This window comes from Grammomys surdaster, unplaced genomic scaffold (assembly GCF_004785775.1).
Source record: "Grammomys surdaster isolate TR1022 unplaced genomic scaffold, NIH_TR_1.0 243, whole genome shotgun sequence".
In the NCBI taxonomy this organism is placed as follows: domain Eukaryota; kingdom Metazoa; phylum Chordata; class Mammalia; order Rodentia; family Muridae; genus Grammomys; species Grammomys surdaster.
The window spans coordinates 3,207,968-3,230,223 of NW_021604688.1; the positions used below are offsets into that span (position 1 = coordinate 3,207,968).

General features: G+C 36.4%; 1 protein-coding gene across 1 annotated transcript in view; it reads left to right on the forward strand.

Moving 5' to 3' along the window:
- The window catches only part of Asxl3 (ASXL transcriptional regulator 3), a 170,786-nt gene that overhangs the window by 44,674 nt on the left and 103,856 nt on the right, over positions 1-22,256 (forward strand). The window contains exons 5-6 of the mRNA XM_028774885.1: positions 15,496-15,604; positions 17,095-17,203. Coding sequence (XP_028630718.1) covers positions 15,527-15,604; positions 17,095-17,203 — 187 coding nt within the window. The 5' untranslated portion in view covers positions 15,496-15,526. The remainder of the gene's footprint in view (positions 1-15,495; positions 15,605-17,094; positions 17,204-22,256) is intronic.

Below are 22,256 nucleotides of genomic sequence, written 5' to 3' on the forward strand. Positions count from 1 at the left end.
AAAACAGATTCACTAACTTCCTCACCTGATAGATAAAACCAGAACTGATACACCCTGTACTGATAAGCTGTCGTTTGGCAATAGGAAGGTACATGGAGGGTATTTAAGTTGTAGTTAGCTACTCACAATATGCTGATGCTGCTCATACTATTAGAACCTGAGGATACAATTGATTCACCCAAAAAGCTCTTTCAACTGAGATCTGCTCAGCATCCGCAGTATCTTGGCAACCTACGACATGGTGTTTAGAGATAGATACAGAACCTTGTGATATCCTGACTTAGCTGTAGAGAAATATTGATTTCGTGGAAGTGGGTGGCAAGTGCATGAAGGAACTATTTCCTGAAAGCTTAAGTAATTGGCAGTGTGAAGCCTCTGGAATATTAATTCACGTTCAGTGAGTTTAGTGGATCTTTCCGTACTTAATGTCTGACAGATAGCCGGAAGCCATGACATCCCAAGTCCTAGTGTTTAGGAAGATTACAAGATCAAGGCAGAGAAGAATGTTTCTCTTACATTTACATAAGGAGGTAGTATTCTAGAACATTCACAGCTATTAAATTAGTTGCTATTGGTCACTGATGTGGAAGTGCAGGTTTGTAGTGGTTTTTCTTGCACTCTCATCTCTGTAAGATTTTCACGCGCAGCTTGTAACAGATCACAGCAGACCAGACGGTTCCACAAGGGGAGGTTTATTAAGAGAGAGGGCGAGCGAGAGGAGCGAGAGAGGAGTAGAGGAGTGGAGGCAGGCCATGACCACCTGGAGAGAGGGGGAAGGGAAGGGGGGAAGGGAGAGGGGACACGGAACCTGCAGGCTCTGGGTCAAGGGACCAAGAGAGAGCAAGAGAGAGAGGATGGGGCAAGCAGCCCCTTTTATAGTGAGCAGGCCTACCCAGCTGTTGCCAGGTAACTCTGGGGAGGAGCATACCTGGCTGTTGCCAGGTGACTGTGGAGGTGGAGTTTAGACAGATTACTAACAACCTCAGCTTGGCATTCACTTGCTTTCTACCCATTCTCTCTGTCATCCTAGCTGGAGTGAGTTGTCCTCTTGAAAAGTTCTGTGTGAATCTGGTTGGAGTGATATTGCTGTCAAATTCAGTCTTCAAATGTTTGTTTTATCCCAAACTGCATTTCTCTTCATGTAGTTATCAAAATACATATTCTCTTAAAGAAGATATTATTGTAGAGCAGTTTGTTTATACATACATACACACACAATTACACATACACACACACAACTATACCCAAACCATTACACACACACTTATACATACACAAATGCATGCATACCTGCACATGTACATACACACACAAAATTACACATACACAAGTACACACACAGACACATGCAGACACACATGCCACAATTACCATCTATTCTCTTTAAGAATTTTCACTGATCTTCTCTATACTCCTCTTTATCTTAGTGGGCACCCGTTCTCCACCTCTGAATTAAGCCTATTGCTGTCAAATTGTGCCATGCCTAAGCATTTCCAAAATCCCTGCAGGCAACTTCTGTCTCTTCTGTATCTCTTTTCCGTGATGATGGACTTAAAGAAAGAATCATGTGAACTATAGCTTATTTAGACCTGAACTTAAGTTGCTGTGTTTATGTGCTACATACTAAGTTTGGGGAAGGGAAAGAACACTTGAATTCACATGTGTTTGTATTAATATTTCGTTTTCAAAAGGTAGTTTTTATAAGAAGCCTTATCCTGAAATTAGGAGTTTTGTAAAATAGTCTGTTTTTATTTTATACTTTTATTCAAATTTTACAGATGTGTTTTATACCAGCATAATTCTATGACACTTAAATTTCATCAAGCATTTTATTAAGGTATTTTTATTAAATATGCACATATGTCTAATAAAAAATTACATCAGTAAACAAACTGTCTTGAAAATAATTGGTCATAAAAAGAAAAAAAGCTAACTTAAATTATCGTTATGAACAACAGTCTTAAACAGCAATGGCTGTTCTAATTATTTTTAGCTGTTTCCTTTATCAAACATTTAAAGGTAAAAATTTTCTCATAGCCAGCAAAATTCTGAGCTGAGTTCTCCTGACATTCTGCTGATGAAGGAATTTTAGATGAGGACAGCCAGGGTGAGAATGCTAGGATGGAACAGACAGGAAGAAATGGACAGGGGAGTGCCTCTCTTCCTTTCAGAGCTTGGGAGCCATGGCAAATGATGCATTCTTATTAAACTCTTGTACTAGTGTGTTTGACGTTGGCAAAGATACAGATATGGTAGAAAATTCAGATACCAGACAGTCATACTATTGGTGAAGAATTCTAAGATGTGCCCTTGATAGGGGAATAACCTTTAATGGCTGTGAAGTACAAATGGAAGGACAGTCATCCCAAGGCTTCTCATGCATCAGTGTATGAAGAATTGCGACAAATGGCAATTTACTCATTAGTAAGACATGTTAGTGGTATGTTAAATGTATTAGAAGAAATTATTAAGATAATAAGGAAGCGTGTAGTGGCCGTGGAACTTCGTGGCCCAGATACATGCACAAAGGTGTGCGAATGTATAAAACACAGGAGTAAACAGGTGTGTGGATCACCATTTTGTCTTACTACTAATAATAAAAATAAGATAAAGCCACCCTTAGCAATTTTTTGTTTATGTGTTTAATTAGTTAATCCATTAATTAATCTAATTAATTATTCAATTCATGCACTTTTAGCTCCAAATGGTACTCCTAGCCATTCATTCATTATTGGTAAATGTGGAACTAAAACAATTCTTTTCAAAACTTCTTGGTACTTTTCACAGAAAGATCTTTACAAAATCCAAATCCTTATGAGTTAATTATTTCATATCTACAAACATATTTTAAGAACATCAGTTTAGTTATAACAAATGGTAAATATTGAGAGATTCCAACCATCACACATTTCAATGGTGCGTACATTTAGATGTTCACAGGTGTCATCAGAGGGACACTTAACTACGTGCAAAGATCATTTAGAAAGATCAGAGAGAACACTAATTCTTGGGCCCCACTGGTATTTTGATGTTGTCATTGTTTTCTAGATATAGAACCCTGAAGTTGACATTTTTAAAATTCCCCTAAAATTCTAATGTATAAAAGGTTTGAAGACTACAGAATGAGAAACAAGCAGATAGGATATTTAGCCAGCCAACATTTTAACATTTAGTTTATGGAACTTTTATAGCAATATCAGAAAGAGTATGTTATAAAAGTCAAATATTCCTGTCCAGTACTTGGATAAAATATAACTTTAAAATGGGAGAAAGCAAAATAGTCTAGAAGAAAGTTTGCAAAATACAAACTTTAAAATATTCAAGGCATTATGATCTGGAGTGATATTTCTCTTTTATCCATTGGCATATGTTTAGCTACATGCTTGTATTATTTGCAAAAGCAAAATATATTAAGATCTTATTGGCAAGACCTTCTTGGTTACTTCCTATGCATAGGTTATTTGTACTGGAAAATTGAGACTTATTCCGGCTTCTAAAATGATCATGTACTTTATTAGGTATATTTAATGATATTTAATGAAATCTTTATATAATTTTCCACTTTCTTTGATTTCAGGAAACTTTAGATTTGTTTTTTGAAGTTTGGAATATAATTAAAACAAGTGAATTATTTTTCTCCTTTTTCCTCTATCTGAGATGAGTCAGGTGTCCTCATCTTAAATGTCTTCTGTATGTCGATGTCCACGTGTTAATCTCCAATCCCAACATCAACTCTGATGTGTATATATGAATTCTGTTTGCCTATCCTTCAAGTTCAGAAGTAAATTCTCCATTGCTTCAAAACTTCCTCTTCTGTGTTGTCCACCTTAATTAATATTACTGCAGTTTACCTACAGTACTGGAAACAATCCTAAGTCCCCCCCCCCAACATTTATCTTTTGCATTTACATTTTGCTGAAGATAGAACCCAGGGCCTCACCCTTGCTAGGTATGTACTTTATCATGGAGCTAAATGCCCTGTCTATCCACATGTTCTTTGAGTTGTCCTCCAGGGCCGGTGAAGTTTTTGCCATCTCTACTGCATTCCAGTAGTATGGATTTCTCATTGATTTATCTTGTTTTAGGTTTATCTAAGTTGAAATCAGTCCTCATGCTGAAATCCTCTCAGGTACACTGCCATCTTCTGCAGTAAGAGGAGGCTGTTTTCCATGATTTTTAAAAGATTGTATCATGTTAGCTGGACACAGTGGATCATATCTCTTATCCCAACACTTGGAAGGCAGAGGCAGACAGATCTGAGTTCAAGAAACCCTGTTCTACAAAGAAGTTTCAGGACAGCCAGGGATATACAAAAAAAAACTGCCTTGATAAAAATAAAACAAAACAAAAAGACCATGTCTTCATGAGCCCCTGGTAGTTGGCTAGGTTTCCAGTACTGTATCAAGGTGCTTCATGGGGTTTTCTCTTATGTCCATTTATTTCTCCTTTATGTTTTTCCATCTATTTGGGACAACCTCTCATCTCTTCCCTTTAGTAGGTTAGCATAGGCTGAAAAAATTGCTATTAGCCATCATTGACTAGATATTTTTGTTAGAAGGTAGCTTCCAAATGTTTTAATGGACACTTCAAACAAAAACTCAACTTTTGAAACTTGTTTCTGAAAGATAGCTATACAATAATCATCAGTGTATACAAGTCTCCTTTTCACTGTGTGAATGGTTAAGATGACATGCAAACAAAGTATTCTATTTTATTTTAGTGTTTAAGTGTTCTATAGTAAACACTTAAACTGTTACACAGTATGTCTACATAATAAAATATTTTAAAAAGCATCCAAGATTTTATTACTTATTAAACCCCCCAAATAGGACATTTCTATTGAAAATTTCTCAGTCACAGCAAAAAGGCAAATCTGATACAAGGCAATAACTAGAAGAGATGCCTATTCCATAGTATTGACTGAATGTATGGATTTTAATACAAAGATGTAGTGCTCACTACTGCTGGTGCAATGTGTGGAATTTATTTTCCATGTGGGGAAGTGTTGAGAGGATTTTTAATTTTTTATAATAAGGTACCTGTATACTTCCCATGGCAATAAATACTTATTTCCTTGTATAAAATACACTGGAGCATGGGTGTTCAGGGGGAATACAGATATCGGCTGGGTGAAGGTTCAGGGAACAGATCACTATGACTCTGCCTATGACTCACTTGTCCTTATCTAAGTTGATATTGTCTGGCAAGGCTACCTATTTACAAGGTCTATGACTACTCGGGCTGGTAAATTTCCACAAAAGCTGCCTGTTTACAATAGCTTACGATTTGAGAAAAAATAAATAAATTATTAAAGAATAACCATTAAAAATAAAATCAAGGGAGAGTATATGATATAATTTTAGAAAAAGTTGTGAATAACTAGCAATAAAAATAAGACTTTTCTCTTTTGAAAAAAAATTTAAAATAAGTAGCTACTTCTATACTAAAGAAAAACTGACTTATAATTCACATGTGAACATGTTTTCATGCTTGCTTCTCATTCATTAAAGAAATTCCAATAAAAACAGCTGATTTCTCATTTAGTCCCTTCTTTTTCTCCTTAGAGGCAACTGATATCAAAGATTTGCTAAGTATTATTATACTGTGGACTCCATATTTTCCTGTGATTACCTATGAAAATATTTATCTACATTAATAGCTATATGTACTAAACATTTAGGTCATTTATAATTTTTTTCCTGTAGCTACTATCTCTCAGTAAAAACAAGACTTTACTTTCTAGAGGTTTTATGAAAATATAGGATTGTTGATCTACCAAACATGTAGATAGATTCTTTTCACTTGATATTGCCAAATGTTTTTCCAAATTAGGTTATATCAGCTTATATTCTCAGAAGAATATTTCACAATCTCCATGTCTGGATAGCCTCAGCCAATTCTTGGAATCACCAAGCTTCCAAATTTGTTCTTCTCTGTGAATTGTGAAATGTTAGCTTATCAACAATTCCTGAATGTGCAGGGAGCATAGAGAATCGTTAATAGAGTCTGACTGCCAGAAGCAGCAATGTAGTGTCAGACTAGCCAGAAGCTAACACTGTCAGATCAGCTTCAGCTGTAATGCCTGCAGTGGGCAGGAAGATCATGATAGACAGGAGAAGCCATTAGTGCTTTTGCTAACAAAGAACACTGACATGAGAGAAACATACAGTCAAGTAGCCAGTTGGAATACACTTTGAAAATCTAGCAGTGTAACAACTACAGGTTGATTTAAAACCTTAGTTATAAATATATTAGGAGATCCTTAAAGCACTGGTTGAGCTAGTAATATTGCTCAGTGGGAAAAAATACTTCCAACCAGTCTTGATTACCTGAGTTCTGTTCCCAGGACCACCATGGTGGAAAGAGAAAACCTGCTTCCACACTTGTTTAATGGCACACATTCACACATGTTTACATATGCAAAAGAAGTTAAAAGTAAACGTGATAAAATAATTTAAAAGACCCTACACCTATGTTCTTTTACTGTGACAGATGAGGAAGTAATAGCTTGGGTGAAGTTATCTTGTCTCAGGCTTTCTATTATACAAGTAAAGATGTAAGCAAGGCCATTTTGCTTTATTTAACTTAGCCATCCCGTGCTTCATCTTCAATATTTGATGCAGGGGATTTTGAGAACTTAATTTTCTTCCCTCTTCTCATTCTGGGATTGGTTTCATTTTTCTCTGGCTAGCTTTATTCTCAGCGGGCTCTGAGGTGGCTAAGCGTACATGAGTTATTTATTTGTGTTTTCACAGATAATATTCCAACTGAAAATTACTTATGTTGTCTCTATATTTCTATATTACTGTTACAAAAGTATGCAAAACTCCCAACCACTATGACAAGAGAGATGGTTTCATCCAGCTGTCATTCCTGGTGGGGAAACTAGACTGTTTTCATTGATTGCTATGCAGGAATTATATTAATAAGGAGGAGGAAGCCAACCTTCTAGATACCAAGCCAACTAGGGTAGATATGTTATGCTTGCATGCATAACAGCTCTTTCTTTTAGGCTCTGTATGAGGTTTTCAAACTAATTGGAAGTGGTGAGGCTGTGGAGGTGAACTGTGTAAACAGCTTTGGAAGACAAAGCATGAGAAAGAAATACAGCTTTGAGACTCTCAAAGTGGAAGGGGGATCTCCTTAGAGCCCAGAATTATCACCTTGTGTGTGGTGGTTTGACTCTCTTCTAGAATTTGTATTTTGAATGCAAAAATTAAGCATTGTTGATGAGAGTGATGATTCCCAACAAATGGCTTCCCATGGGCCGAACCAGAATATTGAGAGCCATAGACACATGGCAACCTCCTGAGCATAGTTGAGCAGTCAGAGAGTTGGAGAAGATGAAGCTGAGACAGGTGTCAAGTGCATCATATGAGACTCAAGTGTAACTGCACTTGGTCGTTCCTCTGGTAGGGGAGGGAAAGTCATTAATTAGCAAAATCAGTCTCTGATTGCTATGGCTGTAGGAGGAGAAAGATTGTTTGGCCGAGTGTGCAGCACAAATTGAGGCTGGAGGTACAGAAATGTGGAAGGACATTGAGAGACAAAGGAATATTCCTCTTGTCAGTGAAGGACAAAGTGATTAGAGTGTGTGAAAGTAAAGAATGTGAATTTAAGATGAGCGTTTAGTAAGGCTTCCTACAGGGGAAAGGGATGGGATAATCCAGTACGTTAGTTAGGGGTGGTGAGAAGGAACCAACATGAATCAAGAGGAAGGTGATTTCCTTGCCCAGTGTGTCTCCTATAAAGGTAATTCTGAAAACATGCCATGCTTGGTTTAGAATAGATACATTTATCAGTGCTACCTAAAGTTCTTGGCTGTATCTATCTTTTGATTTTTTAAATCTGTACAGGGAGAAATCATCACATTACATCATATTTTGTGATAAAATAGATCTTTCAGGGAGTGGAAAGATGGCTCAGTGGCTAGAAACTGTAGAGATGGCTAAGAGGTAAGGGTTGGAGAGGTGGCTCAGTGATTAGTGCTGGACAGATGGCTCAGTGGTTAAGAGCACTTGTTGGCCTTGCAGACAATCTGGGTGTGGTTTCCAGCACACAAATGGATATTTACAACTATCCCAAACTTTAGAACTAATGGATCTAGCATTGTCCTCTGGTCTCCAGAGGCACTAGGTACACATGTAGTGTATAAGCATACTTGCAGGCAAAACATTCATACACATAAAATTAAAAAAAAAACGCATCTCTAAAAATAAATGTTTTACATGCTTTCAAAAATAATGGAATCATGTTGGTAATAAAACTAAATGTCTCTTGTAGTGAATATTCCTAAGTACTTTTCCTAGTGATTCCAATCATGAAAATATAGATAGAATTGTGTCATGTTTTGTCATACCACAATAGGAGATATCCCTCAGGGTTGTGTTTCTTTTATTATATGGGTAGGAAACAAAGGTAAAATGTATTTTTTTGTAATTTTGGTATGTATTGTTGATTTATTTGGTTAATTTGGAGGAGGGAACATAAAGAGTTGTGTTCTCTAACACCATTTTGAAATATTTTTGGAGCATAGCTTAGGGTCACATAGGCGGATGTGGGACTTTACTGTGTTAACTATTTGTCACATGGTATGAGAGGACGAGAGCTATGGGTGGAGCACAGTGTGTGCTTTCAGTTTATAATGATATCAATATGTCATGGTAGGTTTAGTCTGCCGATTGGTATATGGAATTCAATATTTTATTTCTTGAAGACAGATTTTTGGAAATCTGTATTTGAGAGTATGTCCTTTGGCCTGTCGTGGATGGGGAATGGTACGAAGTTTCCACGGGTTGACTAAAGCTGCCTTTGGATTAAGGGCAGTCATCCGTTTGGAATACACTAAAGGCGGTATTTAAATTCCAAATGATTTTCTTCTGGTTTAAAACATGCCTCAAGGCTGCCTCTCTCTTGAGTCCCCTGTCCTTTCATATGTACTCAGAAAATTCATCTCAGCTGAGCATACATTTCTATTATGTGCAAAGCACTGTCAGAGTGTAAATTTATTTGAGGATTAGCTTGACTTATATAGGGTTTGCATAAATGTTTGTTCAATGAATAGAATTTTTTTCTTTAATGATCTAGTTCTACAGAGGCATCTCAATTATGAGTCTGGATTCTCCACTCTGTATTCCCAAAGCCTTTTCTTCCTTAATTTTCATGACTAACATTACCTGAGGAAGACATGCAACCATTACCTCCTACAGGCCAGCTCTCTATAACATCTGAAATCAACCCTTAGGAAATGGTTGTCATGTGCAGTGTTAAGTGAAGACAGGCTAAGCTCACCTAACATCTACAGTATCTGGCTTTTGTGTCTTTCCTTTCTCCTTTTAGTATTCATGGGAAGGGACAGTTCTGTGGTTTGAGCACCAGATGGTTCAGAGAGCATGGGTCTGGGAATGAAATCAGAATTTGGTCTAATACTTGGCTGTTATTTGATATCTTTCTTAGTGTCCAGGCTTCAGTCACAGCTGTAAAGCTGAGAATTGCACTGACACTCTATGGTGACTATAAGGAATATGGAGAATGATTGCAAAGGCCTAGACATACTATAGATGCTCTGAATATACGCTGGCCATAATAATACATATCCATTGCTTTCTTTCTCCTCATTTATTTTCTATATTATGTAGAACAAGCTATTCATTAAGTTCCCCATGGGCATGTGTTACCTTAATTTTTACTATGAGGCAAAAAAACATAGAAATTAAATAAAAATTTACCTAGCCAAGATTTACATGAGTTTTGACATGTCAGTTTCTTCCCAGTTGATATTATTTGAACATCAACAGTTGCTCACTTTTAGCGGTAATGGTAGTGTGTAGTAAATAGCCCAGCTAGCCCTTGAATATTTACAGTTTACCAACATAGTCCTCAGATCTATGTACGCTTTAGCTCAATCTCAGAATAGTCCTTATGAAATAGTAGCTTTTGTCGTTCCCATTTTTTATCTGAAGGACGTACATCATGATAGTCCAATTAAATATGATTCATTTAATAAATAGTCCAACCTCAGTTGTACTTCGACTGACTATCTCTGACTTGTTATGTCTGGAGTCTCACTTGTTATGTTTGAATACTTTTTGTGGTAGTCCAGGTGCTATGGTAGTGTGTAGCATACATGGCTGTGTGAGAATTTTACTAGTATCAATTTGCCCTTGTGGTGTGTACCCCACAAAATGTCTGTAATTGGCAGGAAAAATCTTGCCTTTTGTTAGGCAGAGTCTTTGAAATTTATATAATAGATTATATCTTTTCTTTATATTTAGAATGAATTTAGAAGATTTCTTCTTTTTTAATTTAGAAGATTTCTTGCTATTCATATGACTAAGTTAAAATAGTAAGTAAATTCTTGTCCTTCCACAGAAGAGTTTGCTTTCCACAATAACATGTCAGTATAGTAAGTGTCCCTATGGATTTCTACAGTCCATCAGACAGTGACTTGTAGGCTTTATAAAGTGCAGAAAATTCTTGCCTCTGGTACTTAGAATAATACTCTAAGAAGACATTCCTTCATATAAGCCAACGGGTAATCAGAGCTGTGGGTTAAATTTTTAAATCTGTAATGTCGTTTTAAAATTTATGCATTAAGTTGGAACACAAATCATGTTATTTGATAATTATCTTTTGCCTCAGTGGCTCTACTTCATAAAGGAACATTAAGACTACGTTTACAACTTTTCCTTAGATATATAATGAATACTGAAAATCATGGAAGATCTGGAAATGTAACTCAGTGGTGGAATCCTTGCCTAACATGCACAGAGCTCTGGGCTTGATGCCTTGCAATGAAAAATTATGATGTAGATATGTTCCCATATAAATTTACAACATGTCTTCCTTTAAGCCATCTCTTATTTGACTCATTTTGGTTCCTATTTATTTTATACTTTTCTGAATTCCAGTCTTGTTATTCCCCACCTCTCAGACTCCACTGAGCTCCCTGGAGACTTTCTTCCACAAATCATGTAGATTCTGTTCTCAGAATCCAAATGTCAAAGTTATTGCAGGCCTGTGAAATGCACATTCTGTGGTGGGGTTATTCATCTGTCATTGCCTAGATATTTTACATGCATAGATTAGTCACATAATGTATTCACAGGTATCTAGTTTTGAAAGTATTTCGGTTTTTACTGGCAGCAATATTTCACAGCTGCAAGTTAGTGTGTTCTTGATTTTCTAGGCTGTTTTCAATCATCTACATTACTGATGTGTCCCCAACATGCCCTGTGTTAGTCAGAGAGCCTATAAGGCAACTCCTTCACTGGCAATGTGACCTGTTCTTCTTCATTGGCAGGCCTACACATAGTAAACATAGACATAGCCAAAATAACCAAAGATGCATTATCCATTCTTTAATATTTCAAGAATATGATTTGTAAAATATTACATAGAGTTGACTGTACACTTTCTGAGCAAAATAGTTAAGTTTTCACCAAGTAAGCCAAAAGAATCCCAATCTAAATTTAAACTCTAACATGTATCAACAGATATAGCATCATTTATTCTTAAAAATGTTCTTTATAAAATGAAGATATTTTCTCAAACCTTACAGTGGAAATATTTGTAAGAAGTTATTATCAATTCCTTTCTGAAAGGAGAGCTAGCATGTAATTATTTATATTAATAGCATTTATCATAGTTCTCCTCTAGTAAGGGGGCTATATAATTGCTTATTAAACTCCTTGAGGTTTTAGACTTACGTTGCATAGCATTAATTTTTCATAGACATATATTTGAAAAATGAGATTCAAAAACATTTACCAGAAGCAGATTCTATCATTTTATCAAAAGCCACATTAATGTAATAAAGTAATATTTGTGTGGCTTAAATATTCTTCTGAAATTCTGTTTTTATGTGTGAAGGAATGGACACCTGTGATTGAGATAGTCATTGTCAGATCTGTGACTATTCTTTCTATCACATTTCCCAGCATCCTTCCTGGTTTTTCACATTACTTAAATAGACAAGCTGTCCATTCCTAGCACTCAGAATTCACTGTTAGTAAATTTTATGTGTTCCATCAGCAATTGAATGATAGAAAGAAATGGTTTTTCTGTATTTCACCGGAGCTCTGCAAAGTGTCTCTGGGGGTTCTTTGATGTCTAGACAGTTTAAATTATGCCTGCTCCCTCCCTCCAAATTCCACCCCTGTTCTGCTTCAGGGGTTGTGGGAAATGAGACAAACCAGAAGGGTTCCACAAACCTTTAATGCAGGGGAAAAGCTAGCAAGTAGAGTAAGTCTTCTCTGGCAGGTGGGTAGGGAATGGCCCAGGTACAGGGCCTGTAAGGCAGAGGTATGGAGCAAATACCCTGCTTACTTATTTCTTCTTATATTCTCCATATGGAAATGGATGCACATTGTCAGTGAAGTGGAAACATCTTAGAAATATTAGCGAAGAAGTCACAGTCACCCTATAGCCTAATGTTTCTATTTTACTTCCCAATCTCTCCCAGGCAGCCAAATCCAAGATTTAGTTCCACACTTGAGTGTTGTCTTACTTATTGACATGCTGAAATAAATCGTTCTTTGTATGATAAAACTAATTTTATTTTCTTCTTTATCCTTTGTTTTTCTTTCACAAATGGATGTCACCATTTCTCCAACGCATCCTGTTAGAAAGTAAGTAGCTCCTAAAACTTTTTGGCTATTTTGTTAAAATGTTGATGGTTTGTGATTTCGCCCACAATATATGTTCTATTTTGGAGCTCATGTGTTGAATTCTGATGAAAAAGATTAATGTTCGTCTCAACTGAACAGAAACAGCTGGGGACATATTTTAACCTCCTTCATAGCCATAGTTGTATGCATTATACTTTGTTTTATGAATATAAAATAATAAAATGTACAAATAAGGCTTTCATTTATTTCTTTTGTACAACAGTTAAATGAGATTACATACATATTTTTCAAGAAAAGAAGGCTAGGTTATCTCGGATATGGAATTGAGATTAATAGACATAAGTAAAGATATAGGCTAGAATACTTTAAAGGTATTTTCTACTGAATATATTACATTGAATTTATTGCTTCCTTTTAGGAAACATTGGTATCTTTAGATGAAAACATTTTATTGTTTTTAAATGAGATAGATCAAAATAATGATATGTAGATAATATTTTATGTAGAAATGGAATTAAAACCTTAAGTAAGGATGACTAATCAGATTGACTTGAATTGCAAGAACATTTTAATTCATCAAGAATGAGAATGTAATTTTAAGTCAAAACATTTTATTTGTTTCTTTTGGGAAATATTTGGGGAAATTAAGACAGTTGTTGAAAGCTTTAGAGTTTTATTATCTTACAATTGTGAATTATATATTTTAAATTTTTTCCACGGTAAGTCTTGAGCTGTTATTAAGTTAGTAAACAATATATCTTACTAATGTACTTGTGCTCATTAAAGCTTATTGTCTTTATGAGATGACGTCTTTAGCTGACACTAATCATCGCATGAAGCTGCTACTAAACAGCCAGTTTATCATCTGTGATCATGTTTAACTTAGAAAATGCAAACTGGAGTGGTGTTGTATTTGTTCTGTATTCCTAGTTGCCTTTAAGTCTGCATTCTTCTTAAATGTTCTATATCTACACACTTGGAATTATGTACATTAGGAATGTCGTGTGAAGAGCAGGAAGGCTATTGTGGAGTTTGATGTTATCTGGACAATTTTATTAAATTTTAAAGATCTACAGTGTGTAATTTTTGGGGATTGGATTCTATGTGACTTGTCGTGTTAACATCTTGTCACATCCCTGCAGTAACTCTGCGTTTCTGACAGTTTCACTAATTTAAAACTCCTGAAATCTGGCACAGTCATTCCCAGCATCAATTTTTTCTGTGCTTTTGTCTGGAGAGTGGAATATAAAAATTACATATTTTGCAGTGTTCAGTATAACGTGTTGCATTATTTATCTGGAATTCATTTGTAGAGAGATAGTTCTAGGGAGATGAATCTATTTTGTCTTTATAGCTATGGCTGTGCCCACTTACATATGAGCAAGCATCTTTCATGCGGGAAAATAATGAAATGAGGCCAGTGAGCTTGTAGGATCTTCATGAGGAGAGACGTTACATAAGTCCATAGTACTGTTCCCATGTGAGTCAACTGTTACAGCCACATCGTCCTCTGACTAAATTTCTATTAGGATTCTTGTTTCCTGTCAAACCCAATGGAATTATATTTATATGTTGGCACAGAAAAGCTACTTCCTAAAATAATAAAGAAAGACTCACATTATTATAATGCTCTCAAACCTTCAGTACACGATGCATATCCATGCTGACTTGCAATAGTGTGTTCCTGCAGTTCAACAATTTTTTTTATTTTTACTAGTAAGTTTTCATAATAAATAAGAGATTTGATCATCTTGGCTTTTAGAAAAATTTAGTAGCGTACAATTTTAGTTTAACCTAATGATTTAAAATTTGAAAGTTCATATCTTAAAGGCTCCTTTGTTTCAAAATATTTGAGGTTAAAATCTTATAAGTCTTAAGGGGATTGTGGAGTAGGGCGGGGCAGTTCGAATCAACACTGATTTGAAGAAATACTGCTCTTTTGGAATAATGGGAAATAAAATGCACATAGTCACATTGTCTTTGTGTACATAGACATTAAAACAAATCAGTGTTTATACCTTTCAATTGTAGCTCGCAAAGGTATTGACTTGCAAGCAAACTGCAATACACATGCAGTACATTTTATTAACATCTTTGTAAGGCCTTGAATATACTCCACAAATGTTTGTACATGTGTACGCTGATATTTTCAATCATTACTGTAACATAGTCTGTTTTCTTTTAAATATCACTGTAACAATTCATTTCATCATATCTTTAGTACAGAAGTAATTGTTATTTGGACAGAATGCTCAAACACTCATTTCTTTGTTCCATGTATCCAAGGAAAAGTTGACACTGTAGAAGCTGTAGGAGAGATATGAACATAAATACAAATTCTTCATTTGTCATGTGAGCAATTTGATACTAGGAGCAGTCTAAAATACTTATAATTTCAAATCAGTTCTCGGCTGGTTTCTTATTATTCTTTTGTTATTTTTTCAGCCTATGAGAAAGCGTATGCAGGCCTTGAACTTTTTTTTTTTTTTTTGATCGTTCAAGTGCAACCACTAAGTTATCTGAAATATTTTAAAACTGAGGCTTTATTGTGCTATTTACAAAATAGCACCACGGAAAAATTTCAGCCTTGATTTCTTTAAAGTAAAATGTTGGTTGCCTTGTGAATAAAAAAAAATTTGTGTTTAGGAGACTTTTTGCCTGAAGCCTGTAAAACAGATGAATCTGATTAACTTTGGGGAAACTAGGCTGGCCCTTTATTGTAATGTAGATGTTTCAAGGGTGGGAAGATATTTTAAGAAGGCATGTAAAGCGGTTCTTTTTTTTTTTTTTTACACTCAGAGAATGCTTTTGCTTAATAACTTGTGTCTCAGCTGGGCTCATGTTTTGCACCCATTTCTTTTTCCAGTGGAACCTCTCCCTTAGCCTGTCTGAATGCCATGCTTCACACTAACACTCGAATAGGGGATGGAACATTCTTCAAAATCCCTGGAAAGTCGGGCCTCTATGCTCTCAAAGTAAGTTGGATTGTTTTAGCATACTGTGTTTCACACATAGTTTGAAATATATGAAGGTAAATACAATTGGATTTTTTTGGAATGACCTCTGTACCCAGAAGGTTTTCAGATGCCATAGAAAGGGTTTTGTATGAATAATAAATGGTGAGAGATTTCTTTAAGGAAAACCTCAGATTTTCCTTTATAACATGGGGGAGTGGAAAGGAGTTGTGGCTTCCAAGGAACCTCTTCATTCTCTGAGATTTATAGGGGGGAAGGGGAAGTCCCAGAGCATCAGCTGGGAGTGGTAGGTAAGCAAAGTTACCATACACATCTTGACTTCACTGTAGTCACTTCTGCACAATTTGCACCTATATGAAATTACAGTGATTTAAATCAGGTAGCAAATAATAAGCTGGAGAAAGTTGGGGGGGGGTTGTTTGTTTTGCTTTGCTTTTACCAATTGTGAATGTTTGTGCGTGTGTGTGTGTGTGTAACATGTATGTATAGAAAATAAAAATTTAAACTGTGAGGTATATAGATAAATATTAGAAGAAGCTTTGGATGAATGCTTTTTAATTATTTCGTGGACTCCTCATTGCTCTTGAGAATGGGAAGTGACATCTGAAATAGAAAATTCCTCAGGACAGCAGCTTTTGCCAAAATAATTAGGAATATGATCTACCAGAATAATTATAATCCACTAGAATAATTGGGTTTAGTGTGTTCTACTAGATTGGCTAAGTTAAAAACAAGTTATTGCTTTAATAAGTAATGGGTTATTTTGAAAGTTTATTAATTTCATTTGAAAAGTTTGTTTTTAATGCCCAGAGTTATACCTGGCAAAGTAGTTCTTCCTTAAGATATAACTCCCCCAATTCTTCATACATTGTATGTTATAGAAAACAACACAAGCATATTAAAATTACTTGTATTTTTCCATTTGTTTTTGGTAGCTTCCTGGGTGTAAATTCTAAGATGTCATCCATGGGTCTTTATCAGAAGGAACATAGGATTGAAAAGTAAAAACTGTATATATTAATAGGAAATCTTGTGTATAGGTGTCTTTTATATTTATGTATGTATTTGTTTTATGTATACGGGTGTTTTGTCTACATGCACACACAACAGAAGAGGGCGTTGGATCCCCATATGACTTCAGTTATGGAAGTTTGTGAGCCACTGTGTGGGCACTGGAAATGGAATCATGACATCTGGAAGAGGAGGCCATGGTCTTAAGTGCCGAGTCATCCCTCCATCCCTTTGTATAGATTTTCAAAGACTACCTAGAAACATTTACCATGGTGACAGTGCTTTTTCAGTGCTCTATTTTTTTCTTCTTTTATCCTAATGACTAATTTTTCCATTAAAAGTCAATTGGTACTACAATTCTTACTCACATATAAACCCTGATGATACCTCAGGATTCTGAAAATGTTATTCAGTTGTGTTCAGTTGCTAATACATTTGTAAATCATTTTGTTATTGCTGTTGTTTTCAAAATCATACAGAAAGAGGAGTCATCATGCCCTGTGGATGGAACATTGGATCTAGTCTGTGACCCAGACCTGGATGGCCCTGAGATGGCAGAGGGCAGTGCCAACGGAGAGGAGAAGAGGGGTGAGTGTACCTGACTCCAGCATACACACCTTCGTTCTCTTGAAAGTGGTATCATTTAAATGTTAAGTCACTACTTGGATTACTCCGCCATTAGAGATAGAATTTTCTGCTACATTTTTTTCTCTTAAGACTTATTGTCATTTTTCTTTTAAAAGCTTAGTACTCAAGAAAATTATGACATTCTTTCCCCTTTTATTTATTTTAAACAACACTTTTCCCTGAATAACTTTCTTGGGTGTTACCAGAATCCAATATAGTATTACTCCCATATAGTAAAAGAGGGCTCCTGGGTGATATTTATACTTTTATTTTTGTGATGGACTGAGATCAACACATGTCTTATGCCTAACGGCTCCAGTTTTTGTTATTTCTTTGTTTCTTATAAATTAAGGTTAGTGTTGCTATTCCTCAAAGAATCAAGACAATGTAAGGTAGATTTTCATTCCACAGAAGCTACTGTGCTGAAACTCAGCCAACTGTGGTCCCACAAAGGGCCACAGATCATTCCTGAGGAGGAAGACTATCACATTAAATTCTCATCTGTGGACTCATAGGAATTAATTAATTTTCTTTAAGCAAACAACTTTGCAGAAATACAGCATTTCTGTAATAATGCAGAGTCATCCATTTAGTTCTTAGCACAGTGAACAGCCCAGCCCTTTAACTGTTTATGTGCTCTTAATGGCCCCAGAAGCCAAATGCCACTTAATTCCTCTTTGAACTGTAAGCAAGCTTGTGAGCATAACAGTTGAAACACATTCTGTCTTGACTAGAATGGCTACAGTGATTCATAAATTCTAACTATGGTGCACTTGACTTAGTGTCCATGCTCCTCTCCCTTTTGAGCCCTCCTTCTGCCACTGGGGTAGTAAATTACAAAGAAAAGAGGGTCAAAGACTTGAGCCCAAGGGCAGTTGACTTTCAAGAGATTGGAAAGACTCTAAAAAAGGGTGAGACAGCAAATAGATGAATCTTGAACATGCTTTTTTTGTGTGGGAAGTTGAAAGAACAATGTGTTTTTGTGAAGAGACATTGAAAAATGACAGTACTTTCTCCCATATGAGAACTAGCCACTTCTAATCCTGCTTAGTTCTGGACTCAGACAAGATCAAGTGCATTGTCATCCTTAGCTGCATAGGATATTTGATGCCAATCTGAGTTGGAAACCGTGTCCCAAGATAGGGGGATGTGAAAGGGGAGAGGGCAGAGAGGAGTGGGAACAATGGTGGAGAATGGGGAAATCAATGTCTACTGGGTTATGCCTTTTGGATGAACATGATAAAGAAAGAGACAGCTTCAAGGTCTTCAAGCGTAGCTTGCATGTGATTGGCACATGAAAGCTAGAGAAAGGAAATTATGGAGGAGTACAGACAATTTCAAGGATTTAAGAATTTTGGAAGTGGAGAAAAAGAAGTGGGAAATGCTTGGAGTGAGTTACAATTGTTTTTTCTTAATGAAGAACAATTATTAGAATCATTATTTGTTTACTGGTAGGAAAATTCCAATTGGGGATAAGCAGACCCTATGGGAAGGATGTTGTACTACCATGTGCCTAATAAGATGAGTGAGTGACACCTAGGCAGATGAGGAGGCTGGCTTTATAAGTTAAGGGCACAGGCATGTTGGAAAGCAGTCAGCTGAAAACTCAGGCTCTTCCAGTAGAAAGGGATGTGGCTGAGTTTAAACATGTATGGAAGGGACCTAAAGAAGTTGTCTCTTCCTGTTTCAGCGTTTTCTATGGAAAGAATGTCAGTTTAGTGCTAAAGTTTGGGTAGGAGAAGCACTCTTACAGGCATAATGGAAAGAATAGTTTAGTCTGTCTATGCATCTGAAAGCATTAAGGCCATGCTCCTACCTTTATCAATGTTGGCTATAATAGAACAGCAGCCATACTGTGGTTTCCCTAAAGTTAAAATTCTGGGCCATAGGTAGATTCTATGGCTGTCGGGTCTTGGCAAGTGTGCTTGGTGATGTCACATAAGAATGAAGGAATGTAGAATGTATGGAGGAGGAATGTACCTTTGATAGATGAGTTTACCTAGAGCAAAGATTACCATTTTTAATTTGAAGTAAGATATAAAAACAGACAGAGGCTCTGATTATGGAATTCAAGAGTGATCTTCAGGGATATTGAAGCTGGAAAATATGACATAAATAGTATTGATAAAGTGTATCAAGTAAGAGCTAAAATTCTTACAGAAATGGAGGATAACCCAACCCAACCAAGAGTTGGACAGAAAATACAAAGTACAGCTAGGGACAGAAGTTTGTAAACTAGCATACTTACCTTAACTGTATTGGGCACAGGCAAGGGTACCTTGACATAGAACAGCTAGGATAACCCATGAGCAATGCTCACCAGCTTGAGCATAGTAACAGGAGAGAGGGGAGGCTGATAATGGCCCCTCTGTCTAAGAGTCTGGCAGCCAGTTATAAGAGGAAAGTAACTGGCTGGGAAGGGATTACTCTGGTCTAACAGCCTTTGAGTCATCTGTGTTCTTGTAATGAATTACAGTAAACTTATTGGTTCGTAAGTTTGGACATGGCCATGACTAAATGAACCATTTATGTCCCCCAGAGTGAGTCACACAGATACATTTGCTCTAATGACACAAAACACAATCCTGGGGAAATCAATGAACAAGGACAAAGAATGGTCCAAAGAAACAGTGAGGTTGCATAGATCACCATACCCCTATTTCCAGGCCCAGTGGTGCAAGACATGTGCAAAAGACAAGGTCTGACATGTGGAAGTATCATGGTCCTGGTACACATGGTAGAGAGCCAAGATTGGTCAATCAAAATGCAAAGTAATGGTTCAGAGAAAATGTTGAGATTTCAGAAGTTTTGCTAATGGCTGACCCTGAATTCCAGGGGAGAAAAGGATTTTAGTGATTGGGTAGGGATAGAAGACAGGGGAGAAACCCTCAACCAGTAATTAACTCAAAGCAGGGATAAGTAGACTTCCCTAATTTGACATGTGATTAGTTACTTTACAGAATAACTCAGACCCACACATATCCAGCAAATGTGATCCAAATTAGATTTCCAGGCATTGCCTTTGAAGTTGCATTAGGGAAATTGCTTTGGGGAAATCACTGAAAGAATAGTAAATAGCTTATTTCCTTGAGTACTCCTTGGCTCACCCACCTTTGTATCTTATTGCAAACCATAATTGCTTCTTGCAGGACAAGCATATTTTCTATCCAAAAAAGTAGCATGTGTAGTGTGAAAACCCTAGAGAGTGAAAATCTATAGAGTGTGGGCTTTGCCCAGCCTTTGCAAATAGCCCACCTTGGGTGTATTTACACCTATTTTAATATTCACAGCATTTCTTTGATGCAGACAGTTGTTATAGGTTTTGTTATTTGATTTGATCCCAGAGAACAAACATCTCTCTCACACTGTATCAAAGCCCAGGTGTGTACCTGACACCACAAGCCAGTTTCACAGTATTCTGAAACTCTAACTGGAACAGCAAGGAACAGTTATCAGCTAGTGATAGAGATAATTTGCCTTCCAATGTGAGCCCTGATATGTTCCCATCATCCTCCTGGGAAAGTTTTCTATATGTCTGGCTGTGGGTATGAGGGAGACAAGGGAGAGAAAAGCAGAGAAGGATGAGGAGAGATGGGTCCTCAATCTGTCCTTTTGTCTTTCCGTCTGTAGCTTCTCATATTGCATCTTTTGTGTAGAGACTGAAAAGATCTCGGTGGATAATAACCAGTAATTGGTAAGATACCTTTGGCACAATTGAAAGAACCAGCTTGGTATCACCAAGTTATTTAAAGTTAATAAGGATAAATTGGCATTTATTATTTCATCAGAGAGAGAAGCAAAGATGTGAACAAGTGTTTGTCGTTGACTGATAGTGAACTAGGTGGGAGAGATGGCTCACTGCTTTAGAGAGCCTACTGATCTTCGAGAGTTCACTTCTCAGTTTTCCTGACTCCAGCTCCAGGATATCTGACACCTTCTTCTTGCCTGTATTAATATGAACAGATATACACACATATGCTTAACTTTAAAATAAAGTAAATCATATGGATAAAGCTATATCAACCAATATATACTATAGTGCTATAGTATCTGAAGCCAGCCCTTTCTGTAGAATTCAAAGCACTGAAGGCCTACCTTAACCTTCTCTTGGAGTCATCTGACCACAAGAAACAATTCGTAGAAGATTACAGCTGCTTTTTAAAGATACACTTATTAGAGTTTTTTTTTGAAACAGTCTATAGTGTGGAAAAAGAGGTATATTTTCGACAGTAGAATTTATGCGACAAAGAACTATGGCTACGTACGGGTTTCTTTGACTTCTGAGCAGTCTTTGAAGTGAACAAGTATTGAACACATAGACTTGAAAAAGTAAACTGCTCCAATTTTATAAGCTAAGCTCTGGAGATCAAAGAGTGATTTAGGTGGATAGGCTGATGTATCTGTGTTGACAAGCCATGACAAGTTATGCCTACATAAGTATAGATCTGTGTCATACAAAGAAAATATTATGAATTTTTATGGTCTACTTTAAGCAGAAATTTATGAGTGTATTTGGGTCTGAGTTGTTTTTTGAGCATAATACACAGGTATATTATGGTTTTCCTCACATATTAAGTTGGTTTACAATGCATTACTCTCTTATAGAAAGAACTCATAATATTTTATATTAAATAATATCATCAGTGTACAGTCTTTACCCTCTTCATCTTCTACTTAAAAGTTGTTATTAATGAGAAAAAGTGTCTCTTTTATAGCCATAATACATTTCATGCTTATGATAAACAGCAAAGCACTCCCTTTAATGAAGAAACCGGAGAATATGTAATTTTTATATACTCAGATCAAAAATGTGGTGGGGGAGAGAAAAAAAAGTTCTGCTTGCTATTAACCCTAATGGCTACAGGGAGGAAGGCACATTCAAGCCAGGGAATTAGTATTTTTGAAGTTTCCATTTATAGAAAGGGGAGGAGAGGGCAGGAGAAGATAGGAGAGGGGACAGGGAGAGAGAGAGAGAGAGAGAGAGAGAGAGAGAGAGAGAGAGAGAGAGAGAGAG